Source organism: Emiliania huxleyi (genome assembly GCF_000372725.1).
Source record: "Emiliania huxleyi CCMP1516 unplaced genomic scaffold EMIHUscaffold_660, whole genome shotgun sequence".
Lineage (NCBI taxonomy): Eukaryota > Haptophyta > Isochrysidales > Noelaerhabdaceae > Emiliania > Emiliania huxleyi.
The window spans coordinates 1-20521 of record NW_005197052.1 but is presented as its reverse complement, the minus strand read 5'-3'; the positions used below and the strand labels follow the sequence as shown (position 1 = coordinate 20521).

Sequence of the window (20521 nt, the reverse complement as noted above, 5' to 3'; positions counted from 1 at the left end):
ATCGTCCGCTCGGGCGCCAGACTAGCCGAGAGGAGCCGAGAGGAGCCGAGATGGCCCGAGATGGCCCGAGATGACCCGAGATGACCCGAGGACGACGCGCCACAGCGGGCCGGAGCCAACCCACGTTTCACCAAGCCCAAGATGCAGATGGCGCGAGATGAGCCGAGGTGGTCCGAGGTGTAGGCGGGCCGGAGCTCGCCCTCGAGCTCGAGAGCGACGGCTACGCCTTCCTCGACGCGGGCGCGCGCTCAGACGCCTGAGCGAGGGCGACGCAGCCGCGACTGCGCGCCGGAAGCGGGACGCCGCGCTGCGGCTGGAGCCCTCTGGCTCTTCGCGCTGCCCGTCCTCTCCTCTCCCTTCCGGCGCTTCGCCCGCGGCCGTGCCGAGCAGCTACGTCGCGCCTCTGACTCTCGGATAGCGCACTGCGCAGCGGACAGTGGTATCAGAAGTCTCAACTTGCACACACTAGCACCAGCCACCACAGTGACTCGCCGTGTGCGCGACTTTTTCCATTTTCGGCGGCTTTCAGTCGCGCTACGGCTTCGTTTATGGGGGCCATACTTGCCACTCGCGTGTCGTGTGAATTTTGGGTCGCGCTCGCGGCGAGCGCCGTGTCTCCGCCGAAAGGCGAGACGCGATCGAGACAGGCGCGAGGCGGCGATCGGAGATTCGCGAACACATACATAGAAGCGACGCGGCATGAAGACCGCGGCAGGGCAGGGGTCGACGCAATGTGACTCGAGGGCGAGAGGCAGAGAGGCAGAGAGGGAGAGGGAGAGGGAGAGAGGGGGCGTCTAGCGGAGAGGTCAACAATGCACAAGAGAGAGAGAGAGGTCGAGAGAAAGGGCGGAGGCGCCCCGCCCCGCAGCCTGCGGGATAGCAAAGCCTGCGGTCTCGGCGAGGCTTCCGCTCCCTCCCTCGCGCCGCTTTGTCCCCTAGACCGCGCACAGCTTGAGCACGTCTGCGATGAGGTCGTCCCACGCCTCCTCCTCCCGCACCTGCCCACGGCGGAGCCACCGCTGAGCTCGGGGCGATCCGAGGCGGTTGCGATCTCGGCTGCCCCCCGGCTGCCCCTCGCCTTGTCCGTGTCGAGCAGCGCCTCGGGAAATCTCGGGTAATCTCGGGTAATCTCGGGTCATCTCGCCTTGTCCGGGTCGAGGAGCGCCTCGGGTAATCTCGGGTACTCTCGGGTAATCTCGGGTCATCTCGCCTTGTCCGGGTCGAGGAGCGCCTCGGCGCACACCTTGAGCTTCTCGAGCTTCTCGTCCTTCTTCTTTGTGAACTTCTCCACGCCGCTCCGCTCCAGGAACTGGTCGAGCTGGTACTCGCCTGCGGGGTCGGTGGTCAGGGTCAGGGTCAGGGTCAGGGTCAGGGTCAGGGTCAGGGTCAGGGTCAGGGTCAGGGTCAGGGTCGGTGGTCAGGGTCAGGGTCAGGGTCGGTGGTCAGGGTCAGGGTCAGGGTCGGTGGTCAGGGTCAGGGTCAGGGTCAGGGTCAGTGGTCAGGGTTAGGGTCAGGGTCAGGGTCAGGGTCAGGGTCGGTGGTCAGGGTCAGGGTCAGGGTCGGTGGTCAGGGTCAGGGTCAGGGTCAGTGGTCAGGGTCAGGGTCAGGGTCGGTGGTCAGGGTCAGGGTCAGGGTCAGGGTCAGGGTCAGTGGTCAGGGTCAGGGTCAGGGTCAGGGTCGGTGGTCAGGGTCAGGGTCAGGGTCAGGGTCAGGGTCAGGGATAGGGTCAGGGTCAGGGTCGGTGGTCAGGGTCAGGGTCCCTCTCCCGCGGTCGAGCAGGAGGCCAGGAGGGGTCTGCCGGGACACTGTCTACCGGGAGGGGGGTCTCCGGGAGGTGTGTGCTGCCCCGGGGGGAGGAGTCTGCGAGGCGTCTCGGCACTGTCTCGAGCTCGCACCGAGCCGCTCCACCACGTCGAGAGGCGTGCCTAGACAAGAGCACCACTCCGCCGGTGACTCGGCGACTCGCTCCTAGCCTCCTCCCCTCACGCACGAGGCGCCCTGGTCCCCGACCGCTGTGTGGTCTGCTCCGGCCGCGATGAGGACGCGCAAGCACTGCGCGTTGGCGTAGCCCGCCGCCATGTGCACCTGCGGAGGGCGGGGGCTCCGAGTGGACCATCTACCCTTTCGGACCACCTGCCACCACCTGCCGCCACCTGCCGCCACCTGCCGCCACCTGCCCCGTCCGCCCTGCAGAGGCACACTCACACCCCGAACCCGAACCCTAACACACTCGCCGGCGCGAGGTTCGCCCTGTGTAATTCAGGCTGCCCCTGCACTCACCGGCGCGAGGCCCGCGTTGTCCCTCGCGTCGATATGTGTGTATCTATGTATCTATTTCACCGGCGCGAGGCCCGCGTTGTCCCTCGCGTCGACGTCGGCCCCAAAGTGGATGAGCAGCACGCAAGCGGGGGCGAGGCCGATGCCGCACATGAAGTGGAGGCCGGTCCGCCCGTTGGGGTCGCGGAGGTTCGGGTTCGCTCCGGCGAGGAGCGCGTCCAGCAGCTGCGTGCCTGCGCACAGCCACGCAGACACCGGCGCGTGGGGAGAGGCCGGGCGGGCGTGGCGGGCGAAATGGGCAGAGAGCGGGTGGCGGCGGGCGGAGGCGGTCGGCAATGCGGGCGGCGCGCACAGTTGGCGTTCTGCGTCGCCTCGAAGAGCGCCTCCTCCTCGGGCGAGCGCTTCGGTATCGGCGGGCCGGCGGGCTCCGGCGCAGGCGCAGCAGGCTTCTTCACCGCGTTCACCTTGATGGACACGGTCGCATCTGCGGGCGGCGCGGCGGCGGCGCGGGTCGGGAATAGCAGGCGTGGTCGCGGCCGCGGACGGAGAGCGCGCACCGTCGGCAACGATTTCCGGCGCCGCCGGCGCCGCTCCTTCGCCCGGCTTCTTGACGCGGATTGCAATTTTGGTCTCGGGCTCGGGCGGCTTGACGACGACGCTGACGTCGTCGGCCTCGTCGCGGAGCAAAGCGGGACGCGCGCGCGTCGCGGCAGGGGCGTGCGGCAGCCGAAGGATCGGCTGCAGGGCGGAGACAGTGGCGAGCGAGGCCAGGGCAAGCAGCCAGCTCGAGCAAGAGGTCGTCATCCTGACGAGGCAAATAAGAAGGACCATTTATTGTTACGAACATACCCGTAGGTGAACTGCTGACAGGGTTTGCGATGAGGAGCGATCCGAACGTGGTATTTTGGATGCAGCACACGGGGCTAACCTTGGATTGTCGGCTTTCTTTCTTTCTTTCTTGGGCTAAGAGACGCCGTTGGACCACCCCGCTTTTGATGGTGCGCGCCTCCGCCCTGCCCGTGGCAAAAGAAAATCACCCGCCAATTACTCCTTCCCCGAACCGCCGCCCTCCCGCCTTCCGCCCTCCGCCTTCGCCATCCCCATCTGTGCATTCCAACTCCCTCCCCTCCGCATATATTGCGGAATGATTGTACAGTTGTAATAACCGAAAAACGTTTATCCAGTGCTCAAGTGCTCAACAACGAAGGCGCTCTAAGGGCCCGAGATCGCCCGAGATCGCGCGGTTCTGCGGTCGGCGAGGTGGGTGGGTTGGGAGCGAGGGGGCGGAAGTGTTCAGTGCGGTAGATTGGCGAGCTCGAGGCGCGTGAGCCGGACCTGTGAGCCGGACCACCCCCTCTTGTTATCTGCGTTGTTGAGCCAGGACTCAACATACTCGGGCTTGCAATCCCAAACTGTCACTCCCCTTTCTCCCGGCCGGGGTGGGGCGCGCGCGGGGGCGGCGGGTGTGCGGCGGGTGTGAGGGATGTCCGTGAGCCCGAGAGCGATATGCCATGTCCGCCTTGCGTTTGTTTTCATAACATCGAAGGCTAAGCTTAAGGTGGCAGTCCGGGTTTTGCGAGACGGGTGTCGTCTCGCAAGATGGCATCACGCTCGCACCTGCCGACCGCCGCCACGGCGGCGAGACGCCTTATCCGCCACCGCGGCGCCGGCCACAGGCCAGCGCTAGGCAGCTGCCGGCCACACTGGGCCGGATTTGCCGGTAACCGTCGCCGCACACTCCTACGTCCACGCCGCTGTGACGTCTGGCGACGAGGCGCCGGCCGCCAAGCTTCATCGCCAACGTGGTCGCTCGCTGGTCCTCTCGGCTCGGCCACGCGTCGGCCCAGCTCACACGAGCTCCAGACAGCCACCAGTCGCCACGCGCAAAGCGTACGGGTCGCCGGCTCCCTGTTGTGCTCTCACGCTGGCCGGCGTAAAACTGTACTGGCAGTTGTCATGCCGTACCCGTCGCGTTTCGAAAGGGAGCCCTCAATCGACGCGTCTACACGCACCGTGCCACCGCTCTCCACAACTGCTACCGTGGACATCAAGCTCCTCGACTCGATCTGCGGCTACGACGGCGCTCTAGCTGCTGGCTCTCGCGGGTGTCTGGCGACCCGCTCAGGCTTGCGAAACGGCCGGCCGCGGCGACGTGTTTCGAGCTCGCTGGCCTTCTCCGCGCGGCTGGGCCCGCCCCTAGTCGGGGCCGACCCGCCCAGTCACTGGGCAGCGCGTGCGCCGGCGTTCTGGACGACGGTGTGCTGGTGCATCCGGGAGGCTCCGCGGGGCTGCTCTAGCAGCCTCGGGAGGGTCGAAAATCGAAGCCGGAGCGGCGGACCACGGAAGCTCCACGGACGGTGAGGCGGGCTGTGGTTGGCCCCCCCTGACCGGGTGAGGGAGTGGCGCCCCGGGAGTGCCGCTCCGGCGACGTCTGTGGCCTCCACGGTACCGTGACCGCGGTGCTCGCTCTCGCGGCCGTCTCACGACCCGCTCGAGACGAAAACCGGAGCGGACGGTGCGACGAACCGCGAGTGGGATGGTCTTCTCCGCGCGGCTGGGCCCGCCCCTAGTCGGGGCCGACCCGCCCAGTCACTGGGCAGCGCGTGCGCCGGCGTTCTGGACGACGGTGTGCTGGTGCATCCGGGAGGCTCCGCGGGGCTGCTCCGCGCAGCCCCCGGAGGGTCGAAAGTCGAAGCCGGACCGGCGGACCACAGAGGCTCCACGGACGGTGAGGCGGGCTGTGGTTGGCCCCCCCTGACCGGGTGAGGGAGTGGCGCCCCGGGAGTGCCGCTCCGGCGACGTCGGTGGCCGCCACGGCACCGTGACCGCGCCGGCCTCGCTCGGGAGGCTCTTTCGGAGCCCTCGGCCTCCGAATCCGTCGCGTTGCTGCGCCTGGACGGCTTCGATGCTCGCCAAACCCGTCGGCACCGTTCATATACACATGAATTGTGAGTGAATGCGCATTTTTCTGGCATTTAACTGAAATGTGCCGAAATGTTAGTTTCGATCTAGTCCTCGCGGACACAAAACAGAGGCCTCGTAGCACGGAGAAGCGACTAAGAGTCGCCGACGTGCGAGTAAAATGCCAGAAAAATGTGTTCGGAATAACAATTGATCCCGTCGACAAGGCGCCCCAATCGCGGAGGTCTGGCGCGGTCGTGGAGGCGAGCATCGACGCCTCGACGGTTGCTCTTCAGAGGCCGAAAACAGGCGCCTGAAAAAGGAGAGAACGCGAGACTGATCACGCGCGCGGAAAAGCCCGAGGGGCGAATCTAAAGTGCCGAGGCGCTTGCTAATCACCCCAGCTAGGGCCACGGAGGCGCTCGCGGCAGGTCTCCGCGCGCGCGCTGGCCGGTGGCAGCTGATCTCGGGCGGCGGGCGGCGGGAATGGGCTCGGGCGGCACCTTTTGCCCTCAAAAGTCGTTCGAGAGTACCGGGTCGCTGCGGGAACGCGCCCATCCGCTCGATGGGTGTCAGGAGTCGATCGCCTGCGCCACGAGCGAGCACGGGAGTCGTCGCGATGGGAGTCGTAGCGGCGTGGCGCTGGGCTTCGAGAGAGCGACGTGGGCGCGGCGGCGCGGGCGGCCGGTGGGGCGCGTGAGGGCCGCACCTTCGCGACGGGCAGGCTCGATACGGCCGCTGGCCGGGGCGGCCGCTCGACCGGCCGCCGCGGTCGTTCCGGCGGCGGCGTCGGCGTCGGCGTCGCGAGCGAACTGGCTCGCATTCGACGAGCGACCCTCTTCACAGAACCCGGACTGCCACCTTAACAACGAAGGCGCTCTCAGATAACAAACCAACGTGTGGAATTTCCATGTTGCTCACGCTGCCTCGCGCCACGCGCTTCGCTGCGCCTCCCTGCTTGTCCCGCTCGCTCGCCACTCGCCGCCGCAGCCGCCCTCCCGTGACGAACGACGAGGCTGTGCGCGTGCTGCAGCGCCTCGCCTCGTCGCCCGCCTCGCCCGCCGCCCGGACCGGGCTGGCCGACTGCCTCGAGCGGCTCGCAGAGGTGCATGCACAGCCACCGCCTAGCTCCCTGCCGCCCGTTCGAGCGGCGGCCCCGCCGGATGCGTCGCCGCCTTGCCAGTCGCCGCACCTCCCGCTCCAAATCCGCTCGCACCGCTCCGCGACCGCTCGGCTCCGCCGCTCCCGCCACCCGCCCAGCCGTGCCTTCCAGCTCTCAACCCTCCCCTGCCCGCACCGAACCCCCCTGCCCGCGGCCCGCAGAACAAGCAGAGCGACCTGGCGTGGCGGCTGTACACCCGGCTCGACGCGGCGGGCTCGGCCTCCCTCGCCAAGCCCGAGTACACCGCCTTTCTCCACGCCGTCGGCTCGATTGGCGTCGCGCCGCTGGCCGCTCGCGCAGGCGCCGGATCGAGGCGGCGCGCGAGGCTGACCCCCGACCCTGGCCCCTGACCCTGAACCCCTGGCCCCTGACCGCAGGCCGGATCGAGGCGGACATGAGGGCGGCGGGCGAGGACGACCCCCTCTGCGAGTGGCAGCTCTGCGTGCTGCTGCAGGCGGCGGCAAGCGCAGGGCCGCTCCGAGGCCGACCCGAGATGAGCCGCTATGGAACCAGAGTAGGCGGCGGCCAACGCCGGCCGCTTCGACGACGCGCGCGCCGCGTACGAGGGCGCGTGCGCCGCCGCCGCCTCCGCGGGCACGCCTCTCTCTCCAAAGGCGTGGCCGGCTGCCACCGGGCGTGATCTCGCGCAGCCTCGCGCAACCTCGGCCCATCTCTCTCCAGGTGGCTCGCTTCTACGTGGCTGCCTGCGCGCGTGCCTCCGAGCCGGAGCGGGCGCTGCAGGCCCTGCAGCAGCGCTTCCCCCGCCCGACCTCGCCGGGGGACTGAGCGAGCGACGACCCTCTTCTCTCTCTCTCTCTCTCTCTCTCTCTCCGCAGGCCTTCGAGCGGCACCTCGCCTCCGACCTCGCCTCCCCCGGCCGCGGCCAGGCGCGGCACGACCCTCGCCGAGGCACCGTGTCGGAGGGCGCGTCCACGACACGTCCACGACACGCACCGCAGGCCCGCCCCGCCCTCACCGCGCTGATGAACGCCTTTGCGCGGCGCGGAGACCTCGCGACGCTCGCGGCGCTGCAGCGGCGGGCGGACGAGGCGGGCGTCCCCCTCTACACCGAGCGAGTCAACGCGATGCTGCTCGGCTGCCGCGAGGTTGGCGACGCGGCGGAGGCGGTGCGGCAGTACGAGGCGGGCCAAGGGCTAGCTCGGCCTCGACATGTCCTGTGCATGTGCATGTCCCCGACACGTCCGCGACATGCCCCCGCCAGGCGTGCCGCTCGCCGGGCGGGCCGCTGCCAGACTCGGCCACGCGCAAAGCCGCTCCTCGCCCGCCTAGTTGCTGGCGGATTCATGGGCCGGCTTGCCTCCTCACTAGGTGACCGTCAAGCTGCTGCTCGACGCGTGCGAGCGAGGAGGCGCCATCCACACGGCGCTCGACCTGTACGAGGCGGCGGCCGGGGGAGGGGGCGGCGGGGAGGGGGAGGGCGGAGGCGAAAGGGGAGGAGGAGAGGGCGGCGGCAGCCTCGAGGTCGACGCGCTGACCCGCAACTCGCTCATCCGGCACTATTTGCGGGCGGGGCGGCCAGAGGGCGCGTTCCGCGTCTTTTCGGAGGCGCGGCGGCGGGGCCAGACGCCGCCCGCCAACCTCAAGGTGCTGGCCGCGCTGGCGGAGGGGTGCTCGGCGGCGAGCGAGGTAGCGGAGACGGAGGAGGAGGGGCGGAGGTGGATGGGGCGCGCCCTCGAGCTGTACGCCGCGAGCGAGGCGCTCCTCGCGGCCCGCGCCGACCTGGCGTACGAGAGCGAGCAGGGGGGAGGCGCGGGGCGGCCGGGAGCGGGGCGGCCGAGCCGGGGGAGCGGCGGCGGGAGGGGGCGGTAGCGTCAGGGTGGAAGACTTGGGGGACCACGATGGGAACGGCACGCCACACCACCACACATTGCAGGTAAGGTAAGGTAAACTTCTCCACACACACGAGGTGGTGGGGCAAAGGGGGCAGTCGGCAACCGCCTCGCGTCTCGCCACGTCTAACGACAGGAGCCCCACGGCATTCAAAGTGCAAGGCCCGGTGCGCGCTGGGTGAGCGGTGTGTGTGTGTGTGTGTGTGTGTGTGTGTGTGTGTGTGTGTGTGTGTGTGTGTGTGTGTGTGTGTGTGTGTGTCACGTCACTGCATCCTCTGCCGGTTCCTCCCGTCGCCTCTTCTTTGTTCGAATGTTTTTCAATCCATCCTTCACGAAGCCCTCCCATGTAGCTAGCGTTCTTTGCGAATGTCTCGAAATGGCCAGCAGGCGCTGTCTACTCGCGGCCTGTTCGGGCCGCTCGCCCTCCTCGCCCTTCTTTCGTCCTCCCGTCCCTCCCCTCCACCATGGCCTCCTCGGCACTTCTTTCTCCATCCGCCTCGCCCTGCCTTTTCGTATCGTGCCGTTTGCCCTCCAAATTCGGTGACCTCCATGGCTGTCCGCCTCGCCTTTTGGGTGGCGCTCTCGATACCGTTGCGTCAACCTCGACGTCGCTGTCGCCCTCCCCGTCCCCGCCGTCGCCCGTGCCTCGGTTCGCGTCATTAGTAGCGTTACCGTTGCCCCCTCGTGCTCCGCCGTCGCCCTCTCTGCTCGGGCCGTTCGCGATTTCGCTCCTCCTGCGTGTCGCCCCTCCGTCTCCTCCCCTGCCTTCGTCGTCATCGTCGCTGTCGCGAAAGCCCTCCGGTCCCTCGATTCCCTCGTCTATCCCCTCCGCTGCGTCGTCCCAGTTTATATCCTCATCCTCTGTGCGCGTCCCCTGCGCTGCTGGTGGCATCGCCGTTGGCTTCCTCTCTCCCCCTTTCCTCCCTGCCCCTCTCGCTGTCTGGTGTTAATGGACCCCCTTCCTCTCCCGCCACCGTCACCGTCACCATCCCCGTCGCTCCCGCCCTCCATCCCCGCCGCCCTTTGTCTCACACTCGTCTCTGCCATGTCCGCCGTCGCCGCCGTCCTGTCTGCTGCGCTCTGTGCTCCGTGGTACAGTCGCTTATTGTTGCTCAGGATTAGCTCTCGCACCACATTGCACATTGGAGAGTGTGGTGGCTGCTACGTTAGCCGTCTCCCAATTGCCAATAACCCCACATGTTTAGGAATCCTAGCGCGTATAGCGGGCGGGCGCGTCCCTCGGGCGTCGGAAAGGAGAACAGAAAATTATTGGAGGGGGGCCAGCGGACGCGCACACCTCTCCGCGCGGGCTCCGCACTACACAGTGGGATATTTCAAGGAAAGGAAGCTGCCTACATCGAATTCTTCTTTCGAATGGTGTACCTGTGTTAGTGCCAGTGCGCGCCAGTCCCGTGCCCAGGGCCGTGCCATTTGAGGAAAATTCTTTTATTTCCCTTTTTGGCGGGGGATTACCCCGCGACTAGCAGTGTGACGGGCGCGGATGAGCGAATGAGAGGTCGCTGTCTGTGGGAGATGTGTTATTAGAGACTAGGACTGCCTATCTCTCGCTGAAAGGGACCTCTCATTCGCTCGTTCGCACCCGTCACCGCTCACGGAGTGCTCCGCGTGCCGCACCGGCCGCCGCCGGCCGCCGGCCGCTTACGCGGTAAACGGAATAGTGTTACTACTCCGCAACGTTGAGCTGGATCAAACTGAATAGTGCTCCTGAAAGCCCTCTCTCTGGGCTCTGCCACACAGTAGCAGCTCACGACTAGCAGCTGCTGTGGCTGTATTTGTAGCCATTTTTAGGCTTCTCGAGGTGGATATCCTTTGGCCGCGTTGGGTAGCGAGGATTGGTGTAACCCGAGCCACGGAGGCGTGTTTTCTGACGGCCGACCCTCCCTTTTAATTAATGTATGTATGTGCAAAGAGAGACGATTTAGGTTTGGGGCAGAGCGAGTGGGCGAACTTTTCGGCGGTCGTGCTTTTCGGCGGTCGTGGAGGTCGTGGAGGTCGCCCCATTGTCCGTTTGCCACCAGACTTTTTTTGAGTTGGAGGTAATAACTAAATGGATTGCACTCTCCCAAAGAACTGATGCATTCATAGTGCCTTCACATAGTTACAATACCTCAAAGTTGAAAAACTCCAAAATAGGCCGTCAGGACTCTGTCAGGACTCCGTCAGGACTCTGTCAGGACTCTGTCAGGACTCCGTCAGGACTCTGTCAGGACTCCGTCAGGACTCCGCCAGGACAACCACTATCCCCCCGCTGTGAATAGAGCCCTTAGCTAGAGAGTAGGGAGGGGTGTACAGTCGAGTTACTCCCGAGGGCAGGGACGGCCCTCCACTGAGGGAAAGGGCGCACGGGGACGGTATCGACCCAGCCACGCAGCTCTTTCCTCGCGTACAGCCAACGAGTTTGCTGGTCCACAGGCAGGCCAGGCCGTGAGCGTGGGCCGGTCAGGCCTGATCCTGCGGTGAGCACTGGAGGGCTATGCGGCTCGCTCCGTCAGCCGACTTGCGCTGTCGAGCGGTCGAGCGCTTCGGGTTGGACCCGCGGGAGGGTCCCTGCGCGGCTGACATGGCCAGCCAAGCCGTGTGCGCTGCCGTGGGTGCTGCCGTGGGTGCTGCTGTGGGCGCTGCCGTGGGTGCTGCCGTGGGCGCTGCCGTGGGCGCTGCCGTGGGCGCTGCCTCGGTCAGCAGTCAGTCAGCCGTCCGCGCTGCTCGGCGCTGGCTTGCTGGCCGCCGGTGGCAAATCGGGGGCGCGCGGGCCATGGACGTCGTGGCCGAGCTTTGCTGCCTATGCACGTTGCCGGCTGTAACGTTGCCTCAATGGCCGCGCCTCTCTTGCTTGTGCGCTTTTCATGGTCGGCCGAGTGGCGCGAGAGTGAGCGTGATTTCTTTTGTCTGTCAGGACTCTAAGTTTCTGTCAGGACTCTCAAGTTTCTGTCAGGACTCTCAAGTTTGCTTGTCAGGACTCTCAAGTTTGCGTCAGGACTGCCCCATCAGGATGATTCCGCAGAGGGCGCGCACGGTCGAAAGGGGGGCTGGGCGTCTATCATTCACTGCTGGGGGGGAGGGGAAGGAAGGGCAAGCTTCGCTCCTACACGCTGCTCGAGGCCGAGACGCTCATCATCGTGAATCACATGGTGCGGCTGGCGGGCTTGCGCTTCTCGCCCGGGCGGCCCTGCGGACCGCCAGCTGAGGAGCGCGCGCGAGAAGCTCTATATTGGCCTACAGACGCATTAATTACTCGCTCGAGGGCGTGCTGCAGTGAAGACTTATTTTGGAGGCGTCGATTTGTGCAAAAATGTGTGTTAGAGTGCGCTAGATGGCAAAATTTTCTTCGCCTCCGGCGGGGCCGCTCGCCGCGGGGCTAGAGAGTGACTTTTGTCGATGTCGGCTAGAAGTGCTGCACGTTTTTCAGAATTTCACCCCACGCCCGTACCCCCGCACCATCTCCGTCGCTTGGTTATTCAACCTTCACCACCACCGGGAGGCGGCCAGGGCTTCATAGACTCAGTCGAGAGACCCCAGATTGGCATCCATGCCTCTCTGGACAGGGTGGCCCGCCACAACGACCCCTGGAATTGCGACTCGCCGCTTTCCTCCCGCTGTGATTCTGTCTGTGTGAGCTCTGTGTCTTGATTTGCCAACAATATACCTACAATCAAAGGGACTGCGGCAGAAGACGCCCAATCTTGCACAAGTGCAAGAAAAACAGCAACGAAGGACCGCTCGCAATGGACCATTGGGTTTGGACATTAAGGTGGCAGTCCGGGTTTTGCGAGACGGGTGTCGTCTCGCAAGATGGCATCACGCTCGCACCTGCCGACCGCCGCCACGGCGGCGAGACGCCTTATCCGCCACCGCGGCGCCGGCCACAGGCCAGCGCTAGGCAGCTGCCGGCCACACTGGGCCGGATTTGCCGGTAACCGTCGCCGCACACTCCTACGTCCACGCCGCTGTGACGTCTGGCGACGAGGCGCCGGCCGCCAAGCTTCATCGCCAACGTGGTCGCTCGCTGGTCCTCTCGGCTCGGCCACGCGTCGGCCCAGCTCACACGAGCTCCAGACAGCCACCAGTCGCCACGCGCAAAGCGTACGGGTCGCCGGCTCTCTGTTGTGCTCTCACGCTGGCCGGCGTAAAACTGTACTGGCAGTTGTCATGCCGTACCCGTCGCGTTTCGAAAGGTAGCCCTCAATCGACGCGTCTACACGCACCGTGCCACCGCTCTCCACAACTGCTACCGTGGACATCAAGCTCCTCGACTCGATCTGCGGCTACGACGGCGCTCTAGCTGCTGGCTCTCGCGGGTGTCTGGCGACCCGCTCAGGCTTGCGAAACGGCCGGCCGCGGCGACGTGTTTCGAGCTCGCTGGCCTTCTCCGCGCGGCTGGGCCCGCCCCTAGTCGGGGCCGACCCGCCCAGTCACTGGGCAGCGCGTGCGCCGGCGTTCTGGACGACGGTGTGCCGATGCATCCGGGAGGCTCCGCGGGGCTGCTCTAGCAGCCTCGGGAGGGTCGAAAATCGAAGCCGGAGCGGCGGACCACGGAAGCTCCACGGACGGTGAGGCGGGCTGTGGTTGGTCCCCCCTGACCGGGTGAGGGAGTGGCGCCCCGGGAGTGCCGCTCCGGCGACGTCTGTGGCCTCCACGGTACCGTGACCGCGGTGCTCGCTCTCGCGGCCGTCTCACGACCCGCTCGAGACGAAAACCGGAGCGGACGGTGCGACGAACCGCGAGTGGGATGGTCTTCTCCGCGCGGCTGGGCCCGCCCCTAGTCGGGGCCGACCCGCCCAGTCACTGGGCAGCGCGTGCGCCGGCGTTCTGGACGACGGTGTGCCGATGCATCCGGGAGGCTCCGCGGGGCTGCTCTAGCAGCCTCGGGAGGGTCGAAAATCGAAGCCGAAGCGGCGGACCACGGAAGCTCCACGGACGGTGAGGCGGGCTGTGGTTGGCCCCCCCTGACCGGGTGAGGGAGTGGCGCCCCGGGAGTGCCGCTCCGGCGACGTCTGTGGCCTCCATGGTACCGTGCGGTTACTCGATCGTGTTCGACGATGTCGAACATTGTTCGACATCGTCGAACACAAGTGGAGAATGGCCGTAGATCCTCTCCACGAGCGATTGAGAAGACGTACCAAGTATCGATTCTGTATAGAATTGCAAGGCGCACACGCTGGTGCAGGCGGCGAGTCGTCGATCCGACTCGTTCCGACGTGAAGTCGCCGTGAAGGTTTGCAAACAGGGCCATTTTTGCCACATTTTGCCCTCTCGCGCGATCTTCTCGCGTCGGCAAGCGCGCGGGCCAGGATGGGCGAGCCGGTCCCGCCACGCTGGACGGGCCAGCGGCTGGCACGCGCCGGCCACCCCGGCGGCGCGGCGGCCTCATCGCGCTCGTCGTCTGCGAGGCCACCGCTCGGCGTCGCCGCGTCCGACGGCGATGGCGCTTGGCTGTGAGGTGGGATGGCGGCATGGTGCGCGCGGACGTGGGGGTGGTGCGGGATGCGCGTGTCAGCAAGCATAGTTTCACCTCTACCCACCCCGCAGGCGCGCCGACGTGCTGCCCGAGCGCGTTTGGAGGCAGCAGCTGCTCCTCGCGAGGCGCCTTCGGAGGGGTGCCACACCCCTTTCCCAGCCGCGCGCGAGTTGAGCTCCGATTTGCGCTCTTTTTCGCACACGCCCGACGCTAGTAGGTGAGGACCGACCATCCTCCGCTAGCAGGGCTTCGTCGGGCGCGTCTTCGTCGAGCGGTGGTGCATCTCCCATGCTCCCACCCGCGCCCTCCTGGCAGCCCGCCCGCGGCCCACACCGACGCCCTCACGTGCTCACCCTAGTCGTAGGTGCGGTCTTTTTGCGTGCCCCCCGTCGATACGGGGCGCTGGGCGATGGCTGGGCTTGTCGCCGGGCGAGCTAGCCCCTCAGCCGGCCGCGGAGCGGAGGTGCGAAATCGAGGCGGCGCGGCCCCTGCGCGCAGCCTGTCCGGCCGGCGCGCGCATGGTTCCGTAGCCCGTCTAGTGCCTCACTGACCGACTCCAGCGCCACGGTGTACGTGGCCGGTGTGGTACTGGGGCTGGGCAGCCTTGGGGCCGGCGGAGACCGCCGTCTAGCGGTCGCACTAGTCTCTTTTCGTTGTTCGACCTGTTTGTTCGACGGTTGTTCGACCATACTTTGAGCCTTAATTATTAATTCATGTTTGGGTCCCTGAGGTCGATACTAGCGTCTGTAACTTGCCACAAGCGTGCTTTACAAAAGTCCAGCGGAGCGGGACTCGCAGAACGGCCGTCCGCGCGCGCTGTGAACAGTGCCATGGTCGAACGTTGTTCGACGACGTCGAACACGTAGCGAAAGAGAGACCGCGTGACCGCGCCGGCCTCGCTCGGGAGGCTCTTTCGGAGCCGTCGGCCTCCGAAACGGGGCGGCCGCTCGACCGGCCGCCGCGGTCGTTCCGGCGGCGGCGTCGGCGTCGGCGTCGCGAGCGAACTGGCTCGCATTCGACGAGCGACCCTCTTCACAGAACCCGGACTGCCACCTTAACAACGAAGGCGCTCTCAGATAACAAACCAACGTGTGGAATTTCCATGTTGCTCACGCTGCCTCGCGCCACACGCTTCGCTGCGCCTCCCTGCTTGTCCCGCTCGCTCGCCACTCGCCGCCGCAGCCGCCCTCCCGTAACGAACGACGAGGCTGTGCGCGTGCTGCAGCGCCTCGCCTCGTCGCCCGCCTCGCCCGCCGCCCGGACCGGGCTGGCCGACTGCCTCGAGCGGCTCGCAGAGGTGCATGCACAGCCACCGCCTCGTCCCTGCCGCCCGTTCGAGCGGCGGCCCCGCCGGATGCGTCGCCGCCTTGCCAGCCGCCGCACCTCCCGCTCCAAATCCGCTCGCACCGCTCCGCGACCGCTCGGCTCCGCCGCTCCCGCCACCCGCCCAGCCGTGCCTTCCAGCTCTCAACCCTCCCCTGCCCGCACCGAACTCCCCTGCCCGCGGCCCGCAGAACAAGCAGAGCGACCTGGCGTGGCGGCTGTACACCCGGCTCGATGCGGCGGGCTCGGCCTCCCTCGCCAAGCCCGAGTACACCGCCTTTCTCCACGCCGTCGGCTCGATTGGCGTCGCGCCGCTGGCCGCTCGCGCAGGCGCCGGATCGAGGCGGCGCGCGAGGCTGACCCCCGACCCTGGCCCCTGACCCTGAACCCCTGGCCCCTGACCGCAGGCCGGATCGAGGCGGACATGAGGGCGGCGGGCGAGGACGACCCCCTCTGCGAGTGGCAGCTCTGCGTGCTGCTGCAGGCGGCGGCAAGCGCAGGGCCGCTCCGAGGCCGACCCGAGATGAGCCGCTATGGAACCAGAGTAGGCGGCGGCCAACGCCGGCCGCTTCGACGACGCGCGCGCCGCGTACGAGGGCGCGTGCGCCGCCGCCGCCTCCGCGGGCACGCCTCTCTCTCCAAAGGCGTGGCCGGCTGCCACCGGGCGTGATCTCGCGCAGCCTCGCGCAACCTCGGCCCATCTCTCTCCAGGTGGCTCGCTTCTACGTGGCTGCCTGCGCGCGTGCCTCCGAGCCGGAGCGGGCGCTGCAGGCCCTGCAGCAGCGCTTCCCCCGCCCGACCTCGCCGGGGGACTGAGCGAGCGACGACCCTCTTCTCTCTCTCTCTCTCTCTCTCTCTCCGCAGGCCTTCGAGCGGCACCTCGCCTCCGACCTCGCCTCCCCCGGCCGCGGCCAGGCGCGGCACGACCCTCGCCGAGGCACCGTGTCGGAGGGCGCGTCCACGACACGTCCACGACACGCACCGCAGGCCCGCCCCGCCCTCACCGCGCTGATGAACGCCTTTGCGCGGCGCGGAGACCTCGCGACGCTCGCGGCGCTGCAGCGGCGGGCGGACGAGGCGGGCGTCCCCCTCTACACCGAGCGAGTCAACGCGATGCTGCTCGGCTGCCGCGAGGTTGGCGACGCGGCGGAGGCGGTGCGGCAGTACGAGGCGGGCCAAGGGCTAGCTCGGCCTCGACATGTCCTGTGCATGTGCATGTCCCCGACACGTCCGCGACATGCCCCCGCCAGGCGTGCCGCTCGCCGGGCGGGCCGCTGCCAGACTCGGCCACGCGCAAAGCCGCTCCTCGCCCGCCTAGTTGCTGGCGGGTGACGGGCCGGCTTGCCTCCTCACTAGGTGACCGTCAAGCTGCTGCTCGACGCGTGCGAGCGAGGAGGCGCCATCCACACGGCGCTCGACCTGTACGAGGCGGCGGCCGGGGGAGGGGGCGGCGGGGAGGGGGAGGGCGGAGGCGAAAGGGGAGGAGGAGAGGGCGGCGGCAGCCTCGAGGTCGACGCGCTGACCCGCAACTCGCTCATCCGGCACTACTTGCGGGCGGGGCGGCCAGAGGGCGCGTTCCGCGTCTTTTCGGAGGCGCGGCGGCGGGGCCAGACGCCGCCCGCCAACCTCAAGGTGCTGGCCGCGCTGGCGGAGGGGTGCTCGGCGGCGAGCGAGGTAGCGGAGACGGAGGAGGAGGGGCGGAGGTGGATGGGGCGCGCCCTCGAGCTGTACGCCGCGAGCGAGGCGCTCCTCGCCGCCCGCGCCGACCTGGCGTACGAGAGCGAGCAGGGGGGAGGCGCGGGGCGGCCGGGAGCGGGGCGGCCGAGCCGGGGGAGCGGCGGCGGGAGGGGGCGGTAGCGTTAGGGTTAGGTCGGGAAGACTTGGGGGACCACGATGGGAACGGCACGCCACCACACATTGCACATTGGAGAGTGTGGTGGCTGCTACGTTAGCCGTCTCCCCAATTACATGTTTAGGAATCCTAGCGCGTATAGCGGGCGTCCGTCCCTCGGGCGTCGGAAAGGAAAACAGAAAATTAGGAGGGGCCAGCGGACGCGCACACCTCGCCGCGCCGCTCGGGGCACCGCACTACACAGTGGGATATTTCAAGGAAAGGAAGTGGCGTACATCGAATTCTTCTTTCGAATGGTGTACCTGTGTTAGTGCCAGTGCGCGCCAGTCGCGTGCCGAGGGCGGCGTAAGTGTAAAATTCTTGTAAGATTCTTGTTTCCCTTTTGGGCGCGGGAATTGAGCGAGTTACCGCGACGAGCGAAGTCGTTGGTGCCAAGTCATCAAAAATGCCCGCGGACCCTCTGCTCCGCGCGGAGGTCTGCCAGGTCTACACTTCCGGCGAGCAGTATGGTCGCGTCACCGAGCTCGAGGACGGACAGTATGTCGTCGAGTGGTCCGACGGGTGCGCGCTGCCCGCCACTGCGAGCGCGAGTCGCCGAGCGCCCTAGCTTCACCGCAGCGCCTTCGCGCGCTCGGCGCGCGGCGCGACCCGCCCCGCGCGCGCCGCGCAGGGAGCCCGGCCTGTACTCGCGCAAGAAGGTCGAGGATATGGTCGAGGTCGCCAAGCAGGCAAAGGCGCGGGCAAAGAGCCCGCCCGTCGCAGCCGACACAAAGGGCAAGGCGCGCTCCACCCCATTCGAGTCGCGGCGCGGCGTGCTGTCCGCTCCGCACCCCGCGCTTCCCCTCCGCGCAGGCGGAGAGCAGCTCCAAGACCCTCGGCACCGCGAGCAAGAAGCGGCGCGTCGACAAGGCGGCGCCGTCGCCCGCAGCGCAGGCGACAAAGCAGCGAGACGCTGCGCGCCGCGTCGCACGCGCGGCCTTGCCCACTCACCAGGGCGCGTCCTCTCCCTCTCTGTGCGCAGGGCGCGGCCGGCGCCGCTGCCTCTGGCCGCAAGGGCGGCGCTGCGGACGTCTCGAGCGACGACTTTGAAGAGAAGCCGCGCGTCGGCGGCCGGGCGGCGCGAGGGCGGCGGGCGGCGCCGGTGAGCTCCGAGGAGGAGGAGGAGGAGAGCGAGGAGGAGGAGAGCGAGGAGGAGGAGAGCGAGGATGACGAGTCCGCCTCCGCCTCCGACTCTCCCCAGTCCGAGTCCGAGTCCGAGTCCGAGGAGGCGGGCCGCAGAGGGGGGGGAGAGGTGGGGGGCACATCAGAGCTCGCACCAAACTCGCGCCGCCTTGCCAGGCGCCGAAGAAGAAGAAGGGGCCGCCCAAGAAGAAGCCCGCCGCCAAGCCCGCCGCCAAGCCCAAGCCCGCCGCCGCCAAGCCGCCCGCCGCCAAGAAGGCGCCCGCGCCTGGCCCCCACGATGCCGGGACGTGTCCACGACATGTCTTCGGGAGCATGTCTGTAGGCGCCCGCGCGCCAGGCCAAGAAGCTGCCGGCGACGGAGGGGGGCGATGACGACGACGAGGAGGAGGAGGACAGCGACGCCGTCTTCGAGGCGAAGCCGCGGCTCAAGCCGAAGAAGCGGGCCGCGCTCGGGAGCGGGTACAAGCCGCTCGCAAAGAAGAGGTGGAGCGCCGAGGAGATCGAGGCGCAGCCTCCCGCCTTCGACCACCCCGCCCGTGCACACACCTCCACCTCACCTCCTGAACCCCTCCCCCCCCCGCCCCTGCGTCCCTCCCTCCCCCCGCCCCCTCCCCCCCCAACACCGGCCGGTCAACCTTTCCCCCTTTCCCCGGAACCTTTCCCCGGCACCCTCCCTGGACCGGCCTTTCTGACCGCCCTGGAGGCCCCCCTCCCCCCCCCCCCCCCCAAAGGCCCTTCCGGTGCTGGTCAAGCCGCAGCAGATGTTCGACGACATGGTGACGCGGACCGAGGCGCAGCAGGCGTGCAAGGGGGCCGCCCTCGAGGGCCGCTCGCTCGAGGGGCTTGCGCGCGAGCTGGCGGGCAGGCGAGATCGAGCCGAGGTCTAGCCGAGATCGAGCCGAGGTCGAGCCGAGATCGAGCCGGGGTCGAGCCGAGATCTGCCCGAGGGGGAGGCGAGGCTTGGCCGAGGGGTCGCCTCGCGTTGCTCTCCCGCGTGCAGCCCTTCTCCGACCCTTCTCCGACCCTTCTCCGACCCTTCTCCGACCCTTCTCCGACCCTTCTCCTACCCTTCCCCGACCCCTTCTCCTCGCCCTCGGCTCAGGCCTCTCCGAGTCGCAACGATGTGCTCCGGGACCGAGTCGCCGCTGCTCGCGCTCGACATGATCTGCGGCGCGCTCAAGGCGCAGAGCGGGCAGTCGATCGCGGTGGAGCACGTCTTCTCGTGCGAGATCGAGCCCTTCAAGCAGGCCTACATCGAGCGCAACTTCGCGCCGCCCCTCCTCTTCCGCGACATCCGCGAGCTCGGCGACGAGGAGGCGACGACAGCGTACGGCGCGACGCGGCCGGTGCCGGGCGAGGTGGACAGACATGGAGGTGTGAACAGCGTCTCTTCACACCTACTGCTGTGAACAGGTGCCGGGCGAGGTGGACGTGCTGATCGCCGGCACGTCGTGCGTCGACTACTCGACGATGAACAACAAGCAGAAGAAGATCGACGAGAAGGGCGAGTCGGGCCAGACCTTCTGGGGCATGCTCGCGTGGGTCAAGCGGACGCGGCCCTCCATCGTGGTGCAGGAGAACGTGTGCAGCGCGCCGTGGGAGGAGATGGTCGGCTACTACGCCAAGGAGGGGTACGCGGCGACCTTCCTGCGCGTGGACACGAAGAACCACTACATCCCGCACACGCGCACGCGCATCTACCTCCTCGCGCTCGACACGCACGCGCCCAACCGGCGCGCGGCCGCGCTCGGCGACGCGCCGATGGGCGAGGCGGGCGGCGCGGGCGAGAGCGGCGTCGTCGGCGAGGAGGCGCTCGCTCGCTGGGAGGCGGCGGGGCATCAGATGTCCGCGACACGTCCGCGACACGTCCACGACACGCCCCGCAGGAGCTCGCGCGCTGGGAGGCTGCCATCAGCGAGCTGTCCTGCCCCGCCTCCTCCTCGCTCGAGGCCTTCCTGCTCCCGACCGACGACCCGCGCGTCCACACCGCGCGCGAGGACCTCTCCCACATCGACCCGACCAAGCAGCGAGGCGTGGTCGACTGGGGCCGCTGCGAGACGCGCCACCAACGCGCGCGCACCGACGAGGAGCTCGGCGCCAAGCGCCCCCTCACGCAGTGGGTGTCGCAGGGCCACTGCGCCGGCCCCGACTTTGCGTGGCACGACTGGTGCCTTCGGGCGGAGAGTGCTTCCGGGCGAGACGAGCTGCCTCTTCACAGCCCCCCCGGTGTGAACAGGTTCAAGAGCCAGGTCGAGCGCGTGGTCGACCTCTGCGACATCAACTACCTCCGCCTCGCGCGCGAGGGGCAGGACGCAAACTACAAGACGCTCGTCTGGAACCTGTCGCAGAATGTCGACCGGTCCACGGCGTCGTCGCGGCCGGGCGTCTGCCCTTGCCTCACGCCGAACATGGTGCCGTACGTCACCAACCGCGGCGGGCCGATCGTCGGGCCCGAGGTCCTCGCGCTGCAGGGCAGTCCGGCGGACGGCCTGCCGCCG

At 68.0% G+C, this 20521-nt stretch overlaps 5 protein-coding genes across 5 annotated transcripts; 3 read left to right on the top strand and 2 right to left on the bottom strand.

Annotated features, from left to right (window-relative positions):
• Positions 1-523: 523 nt before the first annotated feature.
• EMIHUDRAFT_446199 (hypothetical protein) lies at positions 524-2472 on the bottom strand (the record flags this gene model as incomplete). Its single annotated transcript, XM_005762769.1, has 7 exons — positions 2341-2472; positions 1998-2085; positions 1896-1925; positions 1805-1809; positions 1211-1329; positions 667-998; positions 524-645 (listed from the first exon to the last, which is right to left on the bottom strand). Coding segments are annotated over exons 1-7 (786 nt in total), but the record flags the coding sequence as incomplete, so codon positions are not given.
• A 2783-nt stretch (positions 2473-5255) lies between these two features.
• On the bottom strand, positions 5256-6005 carry EMIHUDRAFT_459846 (hypothetical protein; the record flags this gene model as incomplete). The annotated part of the gene is made up of 3 exons (XM_005762768.1): positions 5256-5491; positions 5682-5765; positions 5888-6005. Coding segments are annotated over 3 exons (419 nt in total), but the record flags the coding sequence as incomplete, so codon positions are not given.
• An 82-nt stretch (positions 6006-6087) lies between these two features.
• On the top strand, positions 6088-8256 carry EMIHUDRAFT_470970 (hypothetical protein; the record flags this gene model as incomplete). The annotated part of the gene is made up of 7 exons (XM_005762767.1): positions 6088-6283; positions 6502-6640; positions 6718-6794; positions 6859-6911; positions 6955-7021; positions 7177-7467; positions 7670-8256. Coding segments are annotated over 7 exons (1324 nt in total), but the record flags the coding sequence as incomplete, so codon positions are not given.
• Positions 8257-14767: 6511 nt separating this feature from the next.
• EMIHUDRAFT_459844 (hypothetical protein) lies at positions 14768-16941 on the top strand (the record flags this gene model as incomplete). The annotated part of the gene is made up of 7 exons (XM_005762766.1): positions 14768-14963; positions 15181-15319; positions 15397-15533; positions 15977-16144; positions 16240-16317; positions 16499-16761; positions 16920-16941. Coding segments are annotated over 7 exons (1003 nt in total), but the record flags the coding sequence as incomplete, so codon positions are not given.
• A 345-nt stretch (positions 16942-17286) lies between these two features.
• Positions 17287-20498, top strand: EMIHUDRAFT_248363 (hypothetical protein; the record flags this gene model as incomplete). Its single annotated transcript, XM_005762765.1, has 9 exons — positions 17287-17382; positions 17537-17653; positions 17863-17910; positions 18180-18323; positions 18361-18559; positions 19137-19369; positions 19437-19676; positions 19928-20190; positions 20260-20498. Coding segments are annotated over 9 exons (1579 nt in total), but the record flags the coding sequence as incomplete, so codon positions are not given.
• Positions 20499-20521: the final 23 nt, after the last annotated feature.